This window comes from Triticum dicoccoides, chromosome 7B (genome assembly GCF_002162155.2).
Source record: "Triticum dicoccoides isolate Atlit2015 ecotype Zavitan chromosome 7B, WEW_v2.0, whole genome shotgun sequence".
Taxonomy (NCBI): domain Eukaryota; kingdom Viridiplantae; phylum Streptophyta; class Magnoliopsida; order Poales; family Poaceae; genus Triticum; species Triticum dicoccoides.
This window is the reverse complement of record NC_041393.1, coordinates 214,568,076-214,578,925: the sequence shown is the minus strand read 5'-3', so window position 1 is coordinate 214,578,925 and position 10,850 is coordinate 214,568,076. Positions and strand designations below refer to the sequence as shown.

Sequence of the window (10,850 nt, the reverse complement as noted above, 5' to 3'; positions counted from 1 at the left end):
AAAAAAAAAAAATACAGGATTGTCCGGCAAAGTGAGCCGTTGACCATGGGTTTAGTACACGCACCTGTTTCTTTTTTTGCGACATTTGGTTTTTATATATACATACAAGATGACAAATCGACATATTGGATTTTGTCTCGCAAAAAAAAAGACATACTGGATTTTGAGAGAGGGCCCATTTTCCCTCTGTATAACATTTTCTAAATAGAATGTATGTAGACGCGTTTTAATGTGTTTGTTCACTCATTTTAATTTATATTTATTTAATATTAAAGTATGCAAATGTCTTATAGATTGATCGTGGGGTTGGAAGTTCGGAACGGATGCCCCTCACATAGATTGATCTTATTGTTCTCATGTTTCTAATCTTAGATCTTCTCGATTGGCTTTGATAATGTAGTGATGGCTTGCGCACCGGGAGAAGGATGGTCTTGGTTCCTTACAAATTTAATCCATAGTTGCTGAAATCTTGTAGTAACATGCTAGGATGTTCTCGTCACAGTGCACATTATTTCTTTGATCAGGTCAGAAGAAAATCACCATTAAAAAACATAGAATTGGGATAAGTCGCTTTGTCAGTTCTGTCAGATATTGCTCACTCGCACTGTATGGTCACAATTCTAAGCTTGCTCTTTTACAGCTGACTAGCATTGCATTTTCAGATATTGACTGCATCAGAATTTTTGTAGGTTGCAGATATTACTTCGATTGATGGTGCAAAGAAAATAAGTGTGGCAAGTTGAGTAGGGTGATGTTATTGAGTGCAGTAAGCACTAGAGATGATGGATAACTTAGCTATTGTCGCGAAGGAGCTAGGTGATGTGTCGGATTTTGAGGTTGATGGCATCCCAAACCTCTCTGAGAATGATGTCAGCGATGAGGAGATTGAGGCTGAGGAGCTGGCCCGGCGGATGTGGAAAGATAAGGTCAGGCTCAAGAGGATCAAGGAGAAGCAGCAGAGGCTTGCTTTGGAGCAGGCCGAACTGGAGAAGTCTAAACCAAAGAAGCTGTCTGATCTAGCCCTTCGCAAGAAGATGGCAAGAGCCCAGGATGGGATTTTGAAGTACATGCTCAAGTTGATGGAAGTATGCAATGCACAGGGTTTTGTTTATGGGATCATTCCCGATAAAGGGAAGCCTGTCAGTGGAGCATCAGACAACATTAGAGCTTGGTGGAAGGAGAAGGTTAAGTTTGATAAGAACGGGCCAGCAGCAATTGCAAAATATGAGGTTGAGAACTCTCTGTTGGTTAATGCTAAGAGCAGTGGAACCATGAATCAATATAGCTTGATGGATCTCCAAGATGGTACTCTGGGCTCATTGCTTTCTGCATTGATGCAGCACTGCAGCCCTCAGCAGCGCAAGTACCCACTGGATAAGGGTATTCCACCCCCATGGTGGCCCTCAGGGAACGAGGAGTGGTGGATTGCTTTAGGCCTTCCAAAGGGTAAAACACCTCCATACAGAAAACCTCACGATCTTAAGAAAGTTTGGAAGGTTGGTGTGCTGATGGGTGTGATCAAACACTTGTCTCCGAATTTTGATAAGATAAGATATCATGTACGGAAGTCAAAGTGCTTGCAGGACAAAATGACTGCAAAAGAGAGCTTGATTTGGCTGGTTGTTTTGCAAAGAGAGGAGTATGTTCACAGTATTGGCAACGGTGTATCAAATACTCATCTTGTTGACCTAGGGGACAAAAATGAGAGTTCATACAGCAGCTGTGATGAGTATGATGTCGATTGTATGGAGGAGCCTCCTCAGTCTACAATATCCAAAGACGATGTGGGAGTTCATCAACCAGCTGTGCACATCAGAGAAGAGAATGGCTCAAGTAGTGGGAACAAAAAACGTCATGATAAACGCTCAACTCAAAGGCTGCCTAGTACTAAGGAAACTAAAAAACCACCAAAGCGAAGAAGACATACCGGACAGTGTTCTGTTGATGGGTCTGAAGTTGAAGGAACACAAAGGAATGATAATATGCCAGAGGTTTTGAGCAACGCAATTCCGGATATGAAGAGCAATCAGATGGAGGTGGTCTGTGTCGCTAACCCGTTGACAAGCTTCAATCATGCCGGTACAAATGGAGGATCTTTACAACATCAAGGAGATGTTCAAGGGAACTTTGTACCCCCTGGTGTTGTGGTTAATAATTACAGCCAGGCTGCAAATATTGCTTCTTCAAGCATTTATATGGTCGACCAGCCATTAGCTTCTGAAAGTAATGATTACACAAACTCCTGGCCTGGAAATACTTTTCAACCAGACATTGGTCTTGGATCTATTGGCTTTAGTTCTTCTTCACATGATTACCAGTCTTCTGCTGCAAAAGACTCAGTACCACTATCTATGGATAACCATGTGCCTGCCATGGGAACAGGAGCTTTGAACAGTTCTTACAGTCATATGGCAGGTAGTGGGAATTCAACTTCTGTTGCTGGTGGCACGCAACAGATCATGAGTGATGCTTTTTATATTGACCCTGATGATAAGTTTATAGGCAGTTCTTTTGATGGACTGCCTTTAGATTTCATCGGTATTAATAGTCCAATCCCTGACCTCGATGAACTCGATGAACTGCTGGATGACAATGACTTGATGCAATATCTGGGAACGTAATGTAGGTAATCTCTGATCTTTCCTAGCTCATTGTTTTCTCAGTTCTTTGGATACTTGGATGTACCTTTTCTTAATACAGTTACAATATATATGTAATAGTGCTTGCTTCATCTCTCTCTGTGGGCAGTTATATCTAGTTAAAATCCCTATAGTCATACATGGTGAGGTTGGTTAGAGGCAGTTATATTTAGTTAAAATCCATATATCCATACGTGTGAGAGGTGAGATTGGTTTAAGTTCAAATTAGAAAATCTCTATGAAGATGTCCAGCAAAGAAAGATTGTGATTGCTCAGCTGAATTCGCAAGTAATTGAGCTTAGTTGCGAGAATTACTCCTGCTGTTATTATTTCCCAGTGTCTTACAAGTCTATGCATGTCTTGTTCTCAGTTGCGATTTCAGCTCTCTTTGTAACGGGTGCTTATTATGTTGATTGCAGCCCTCGGCGGTTGATCGCTGAGAAAAAGGGGTATTTGCGGCCTGCAAAGAGGAGTTCCATGACATGCTGATGTGGCGCTAATCCTGCTACAGTAGAGAGTGATGTATTGTGTCTCTTTTTTGTAATTTGTAGAGTGCCCCTTTGACATGTGGTGGACATGATTAGCCTGTAAAAACTTGGTAGAATTTTCCGCAGCTAGCTGGAGAAACTTCGCGTCTGATGAAGAGAACTGATATTTCTGCTTTTGTATGTGCGTGTGGCTAAGATGAATCGTGATGCATGCCTGGTTGTCATGCCCTCTTGTGTCGTCCTGAATGTTGTTGTTTTTAGTCTGTCCTGAATTTTGCTGCTGGCTCACACCAGCATGGCTGTACTTGTTGCTTGCCGCAGAGTTTCCTGCTCTTTTTCTGCAGGGAGAGTGGGAAAATTGAGTACGAGCTTTAGCTGAAGGAATGCGGCTGGGCTCTTGCCCGGCTTTGTCGCGGCATCGTGACTTTCAGTTCCGGTTGGGCCTTGTCTCTCAATGTCATACCCCCTGCGGAGGGCATTCTCCCTAATAAAGCGGATACCTCTGATCCTGCTTGAACAAAACAAAAGATATTATCGATAAATAAAAGCACGTCTTGCTACTGTGGCAACACTGCGGCCGACGACATTAGGTCTTTCATAATTCTGGGTCGTGATTAATGACCATGACCAATATTTTAGGCTCTTCTTTTTTCTGCAAAAGTTCAAATTTCTTCTTACCTGACGGTCTACCAGACGGGAGGTCTGCAAAGCACTCAACTGCTGCCCTTGCTCCCGTCGCTCATATAGCGTGAATCACTCTCGTTGATTTGGCGGGACTGAGGGACACCCCGCCGCCGCAGTCCAGTGGCTTCCTCCAGGGGCGGCGAGGAGTTGTCTTGGCAAGGTGATTTTCGGCTGGCGGCGTAGTTGCCACCGGAGTCGCTTGGGGCGACCGGAAAATTCGTTCTCCAACAAGAAGCTATTTGTTCTTTTTTTAAAGCAAAGCAAGGCTTCATTACTTAACTGTGATGAGGCATATCGCCCACAACACACTCGCCCACCCGGGCTGGTACATCAGTCTCCCACTCTATATAGTGGTTTGGTTCGCACAAGCGCCCAATGTTGGCAAGCTCATGGGCTACCGAGTTCGCACTGCGCCTACAAACTGAAATGGAAAAGAAAGAAAACCAAAGCTTCAGCTGATATTTCATGTCCTCTATAACAGCTACGTACGCCGTCGAGTCCGCCCTCCTCATGTCCAAGGCATCTGCTAGTAGCTGTGAGTCCGTCTCAAATTCAACTCTGACCATTCCGAGCTCTGCCGCCGTCGAAATCGCTTTGGCCATGGCAGTCACCTCCGCTTCAAACGCATCCGCTGCAAGCTCCTGTCGCCCGGCCCGTGCATGCACCAGAGTGCCCGCCTCCGTCCTCACTGCTAATCCCCATCCAACATGCTCCTCGCCCGCCACAAACGAGCCGTCCACATTGATCTTGTAAGTGTCAGGAGCCGGGGGATGCCACTTGTCAGGGGGCAGCTTCTCTGCTTTCTTACAGAAGATATCCTCGTCCTGCGCGCCAGATCCGCCGGTGAGATCGGCAGCTCCCCTTCGCGTGCTTTGTTCCTATTTGCCCACCACTGCCACCAAAAAGTGAGGATATGTAGCCTCTTTTTCTCATCTAGCCCCCAAATATACTCCAGCATTGCATGCACGCCCTTGGTCTTCTCCAGCTCGTTGCGTTCCTTTTCCAGGCCCAAGTCCCTCCACACCTCCTTCACCACCTTACACTTTATAAATAGGTGCGCTCCATCCTCCTCTCCCCGGCTGCAAAACAGGCACTTGGTGTCCTCTATCGGGATACCTCTCCTAGCAACTGTGGTACGAAGCGCGAGAGACTCGTGTTTGATCCTCCACTTGAACATCTGAACATTTCTTGGGCATGGTAACTTCCATATACGTTTCCAGGAATCATCACCAACACGATTCAGATTTCCCGGGGTTATTGAACTTGCCCCAGTTCCTCCATCTCTCCTGGTTTTCTCCAACTGGACATATAGTTTGTAGGCGCTCTTGACCGAGTGTAGCCCCTTGTTATCGTAATGCCAGGCCATGAAATCTTGGACTCCATCTCTAAGCGGGATATGGAGTATATGTGCTACATCATCATGCCAGAAGGTGTCTCTCACTAGTTGCTCGTCCCAGCCACCCGAAACTGGATCAATGAGCTCACTTACGTGCTGTAGAAGGCAATGGCCACGAGGTGTGATCACTGTCCTCGACCAGGGTCGAGGGATCCACGGATCGGTCCAGATATTAACACTTGTACCATCTCCTATCCTCCATATGACTCCTTCTCTGACCAGTTGGACGCCATGCAACAAGCTACGCCAAGCATAAGAGATACCCGCAGCTGGCTGTGCTTCTAACAGCTGCCCATCCGGGAAATATCGAGCTCTCAGGATCTGCGCACACAATGAGTTTGGGTGTTGTATGAGCCTCCAAGCCTGGCGGGATAACATGGCTACATTGAACGCATGCATATCCCTGAACCCGAGTCCTCCTTTCGCCTTTGGCATCGTCAGTTTATCCCATCCTATCCAATGGGTTGTGTGCTCTTTATCTTGCTGACTCCACCAATAGTTCCCAATCAATGAACTAAGCTCCTCACAGAAGGTCTTCGTCAGGTAAAAACAAGACATAGCGAACGTGGGTATAGCTTGGGCCACCGCAGTGACTAGCGTTTCCTTCCCAGTTTTTGCTATCAATCTCTCTTTCCAACCGTAGATCCTCCCCGAGATAGCGTTCTTAACAAACGCAAAAGCCTTCCTCCTCGATTTCCCAACATGAACAGGCAGCCCAAGATATTTATCATTCCATGTTTCGCTCTGAATTTGCAAAGCATCCTTTACTGCAGCCTTTGATGCAACACTGGCATTAGGACTGAACATGATCGCGGACTTCTCCAGATTTATACATTGACCAGAGCAGCTTTCATAGAGGTCGAGAATGTCTCTCAGCGCCTCTGCCTCCTCCCTCTTCGCCTTTAGCAGCAAGACAGAATCATCTGCGAATAACAGGTGAGAAACAACAGGTGCGGTCGGGCAAATCCTCACACCCCCAATACGTCCGTTCGCTTCCGCATCATGTAGCAAAGCCGATAGCCCCTCCGCGCAAATGACAAAGAGATATGGTGATGAAGGGTCACCCTGACGTAAACCACGCGTAGGAGAGAACTGTTCAGTAAGCTCACCATTGATCTTTATTTGATAGCGCACACTAGAAACACAGTTCATCACAAGATCGACCCATCTGGTCCCAAACCCCAACCTGAGAAGCATAGCGCGCAGAAAGTCCCATTCAACTCTGTCATAAGCCTTACTCATGTCCGCCTTCACCGCCGCAATGACTTCGCCCCCTCTTCTCTTGTTCAACAGGGCGTGCGATAGTTCATATGCAATGAGTACATTGTCGGTGATAAGACGCCCCGGAACGAACGCACTCTGATTATCCGATATAATCTCCGGGAGCACCAGCTTCAGTCTATTGGCAATCACCTTTGAGCATAACTTGTACACTACATTGCAGAGACTGATGGGTCTTAGATCCTTAATTCTCCTTGGATCTTTCACTTTTGGGATGAGCACGACGACAGTATCGTTCCACCCCTCCGGCATAGGGCCCCCCTTCAGGACCGAGATCACTTCGTCAACCACCTTGTCACCCATGAAGTGCCAATGTTTCTTGTAAACAATCGACGGCATGCCATCAGGCCCCGGAGCCTTAAGGTCTCCAATGTGGTCAAGCGCTGCTTTAACCTCCTCTCTGGTTACTTCCGCTTCAAGTACGGCTTTCATAGCTTCTGTCACACGCGGTTGCACCTTTGACAGGAGCTCGTCCATGCGATGTGCATTAGTGGACGTAAACAGTTCCTGAAAATAAGAGAAAACATAGTTATTTAGCCCCTCTCCTTCCTTCACTTCCGTCCCATCCTCCCTCCTTAGCATTTTAATTCTGTTTGCTTTCTTCTTCGCCGACGCCACTGCCATGAAATAGCGAGTGCACTTGTTGCCGTCTCTTAGCCACGACACATGAGATAACTGTCTAGCTTTGGTATTCTTCTTATCCTCCAAATCCTCCACAACACACCTCAGCCTCGCCTCTTCTCTTATTTTCTCCTCGGACACCGGAGCCCTCATACATCTCTCCAGGCTTCGCCGTGCTTGCTTTAGGCGGGTCTCCAACTCCCCCGCCACTGTTGGAAATATGCCCTAGAGGCAATAATAAAAGTGTTATTATTATATTTCCTTGTTCATGATAATTGTCTTTTATTCATGCTATAACTGTATTATCCGGAAATCCTAATACACGTGTGAATACATAGACCACAATATGTCCCTAGTAAGCCTCTAGTTGACTAGCTCGTTGTGATCAACAGATAGTCATGGTTTCCTGGCTATGGACATTGGATGTCGTTGATAACGGGATCACATCATTAGGAGAATGATGTGATGGACAAGACCCAATCCTAAGACTAGCACAAAAGATCGAGTAGTTCATTTGCTAGAGCTTTGCGAATGTCAAGTATCTCTTCCTTTGACCATGAGATCGTATAACTCCTGGATACCGTAGGAGTGCTTTGGGTGTATCAAACGTCACAACGTAACTGGGTGACTATAAAGGTGCACTACAGGTATCTCCGAAAGTATCTATTGTTTTATGCGGATCGAGACTGGAATTTGTCACTCCGTGTAAACGGAGAGGTATCTCTGGGCCCACTCGGTAGGACATCATCATATGCGCAATGTGACCAAGGATTTGATCACGGGATGATGTGTTACGGAACGAGTAAAGTGACTTGCCGATAACGAGATTGAACAAGGTATTGGATACCGACGATCGAATCTCGGGCAAGTAAAATACCGCTAGACAAAGGGAATTGTATACGGGATTGATTAAGTCCTTGACATCGTGGTTCATTCGATGAGATCATCGTGGAACATGTGGGAGCCAACATGGGTATCCAGATCCCGCTGTTGGTTATTGACCGGAGAACGTCTCGGTCATGTCTGCATGTCTCCCGAACCCGTAGGGTCTACACACTTAAGGTTCGATGACGCTAGGGTTATAAAGGAAGCTTGTATGTGGTTACCGAATGTTGTTCGGAGTCCCGGATGAGATCCCGGACGTCACGAGGAGTTCCGGAATGGTCCGGAGGTAAAGATTTATATATAGGAAGTCCTGTTTCGGCAATCGGGACAAGTTTCGGGGTCATCGGTATTGTACCGGGACCACCGGAAGGGTCCCGGGGGCCCACCGGGTGGGGCCACCTGCCCCGGGGGGCCACATGGGCTGTAGGGGGTGCGCCTTGGCCTACATGGGCCAAGGGCACCAGCCCCTAGAGGCCCATGCGCCAAGATAAAGGAAAAAGGGGAGAGTCCTAAAGGGGGAAGGCACCTCCGAGGTGCCTTGGGGAGGATGGACTCCTCCCCATCCTTAGCCGCACCCCTTCCTTGGAGGAGGGGGCAAGGCTGCGCCCTCCCCCTCTCCCTTGGCCCTATATATAGTGGGGAAAAGGAGGAGCAATCATACCTAAGGCCTTAGGTTGCCTCCCTCTCCCTCCCGTGACACATCTCCTCTCCCGTAGGTGCTCGGCGAAGCCCTGCAGGGATTGCCACGCTCCTCCACCACCACCACGCCGTTGTGCTGCTGTTGGATGGAGTCTTCCTCAACCTCTCCCTCTCTCCTTGCTGGATCAAGGCGTGGGAGACGTCACCGGGCTGTACGTGTGTTGAACGCGGAGGTGCCGTCCGTTCGGCACTTGATCATCGGTGATCTGAATCACGACGAGTACGACTCCATCAACCCCGTTCACTTGAACGCTTCCGCTTAGCGATCTACAAGGGTATGTAGATGCACTCCCCTTTCTACTCGTTGCTGGTCTCTCCATAGATAGATCTTGGTGTTACGTAGGAAAATTTTGAATTTCTGCTACGTTCCCCAACAGTGGCATCATGAGCTAGGTCTATTGCGTAGATTCTTTGCACGAGTAGAACACAAAGTAGTTGTGGGCGTTGATGTTGTTCAATATGCTTACCGTTACTAGTCCAATCTTGTTTCGACGGTATTGTGGGATGAAGCGGCCCGGACCGACCTTACACGTACTCTTACGTGAGACAGGTTCCACCGATTGACATGCGCTTGGTGCATAAGGTGGCTAGCGGGTGCCAGTCTCTCCCACTTTAGTCGGAACGGATTCGATGAAAAGGGTCCTTATGAAGGGTAAATAGCAATTGGCATATCACGTTGTGGTCTTGCGTAGGTAAGAAACGTTCTTGCTAGAAACCCATAGCAGCCACGTAAAACATGCAACAACAATTAGAGGACGTCTAACTTGTTTTTGCAGGGTATGCTATGTGATGTGATATGGCCAAGAAGAATGTGATGAATGATATGTGATGTATGAGATTGATCATGTTCTTGTAATAGGATTCACGACTTGCATGTCGATGAGTATGACAACCGGCAGGAGCCATAGGAGTTGTCTTTATTTATTGTATGACCTGCGTGTCATTGAAGAACGCCATGTAAACTACTTTACTTTATTGCTAAACGCGTTAGTCATAGAAGTAGAAGTAGCCGTTGGCGTGACAACTTCATGAAGACACGATGATGGAGATCATGGTGTCGTGCCGGTGACGATGATGATCATGGAGCCCCGAAGATGAAGATCAAAAGGAGCAAAATGATATTGGCCATATCATGTCACTATTTGATTGCATGTGATGTTTATCATGTTTATGCATCTTGTTTGCTTAGGACGACGGTAGTAAATAAGATGATCCCTTACAAAATTTCAAGAAGTGTTCTCCCCTAACTGTGCACCGTTGCTACAGTTCGTCGCTTCTAAGCACCACGTGATGATCGGGTGTGATGGATTCTTACGTTCACATACAACGGGTGTAAGACAGTTTTACACAGCGAAAACACTTAGGGTTAACTTGACGAGCCTAGCATGTGCAGACATGGCCTCGGAACACGGAGACCGAAAGGTCGAGCATGAGTCGTATAGTAGATACGATCAACATGAAGATGTTCACCGATGATGACTAGTCCGTCTCACGTGATGATCGGACACGGCCTAGTTGACTCGGATCATGTGATCACTTAGATGACCAGAGGGATGTCTATCTAAGTGGGAGTTCATAAGATGAACTTAATTATCCTGAACATAGTCAAAAAAAGTTTTTGCAAATTATGTCGTAGCTCGCGCTATAGTTCTACTGTTTTAGATATGTTCCTGGAGAAATTATAGTTGAAAGTTGATAGTAGCGATTATGCGATCACTAGAACGCTTATGTCCTTAATGCACTGCTCAGTGTGCTGAACCCCAAACGTCGTTTGTGGATGTTTTGAACATCGAACATACACGTTTTGATAACTACATGATAGTTCGGTTAAATGGTTTAAGTAGAGGCACCAAAGACGTTTTTCGAAACATCGCGGAACATATGAGATGTTTCAAGGGCTGAAATTAGGATTTCAGGCTCATGCCCACGTCAAGAGGTATAAGACCTCCGACGATTTTCTTAGCCTGCAAACTAAGGGAGAAAAGCTCAATCGTTGAGCTTGTGCTCAGATTGTCTGAGTGCAACAATCACTTGAATCGAGTGGGAGTTGATCTTCCAGATGAGATAGTGATGTTTCCCCAAAGTCATTGCCACCAAGCTGCTAGAGCTTCGTGATGAACTATAACATATCAAGGATAGAGATGATGATCCTTGAGG

At 46.7% G+C, this 10,850-nt stretch overlaps 1 protein-coding gene across 2 annotated transcripts; it reads left to right on the top strand.

Annotated features, from left to right (window-relative positions):
* Nucleotides 1-307: 307 nt before the first annotated feature.
* On the top strand, nt 308-3,275 carry LOC119339918 (ETHYLENE INSENSITIVE 3-like 3 protein). 2 transcript variants are annotated; one of them, XM_037611822.1, is made up of 2 exons: nt 308-2,622; nt 3,059-3,275. In XM_037611822.1, the coding sequence occupies exon 1, from the start codon at nt 780-782 to the stop codon at nt 2,619-2,621; it is 1,842 nt and encodes a 613-aa protein (XP_037467719.1). In that variant the 5' UTR covers nt 308-779; the 3' UTR covers nt 2,622; nt 3,059-3,275. The 2 variants fall into 2 exon arrangements, with proteins under 2 accessions (XP_037467719.1, XP_037467718.1); XM_037611821.1 differs by having other exon boundaries at nt 308-2,626.
* Nucleotides 3,276-10,850: the final 7,575 nt, after the last annotated feature.

Bases quoted from the DNA above. Each gene is read 5' to 3' on its own strand.
- LOC119339918 (XM_037611822.1), top strand. From the start codon at position 780: ATGATGGATAACTTAGCTATTGTCGCGAAGGAGCTAGGTGATGTGTCG.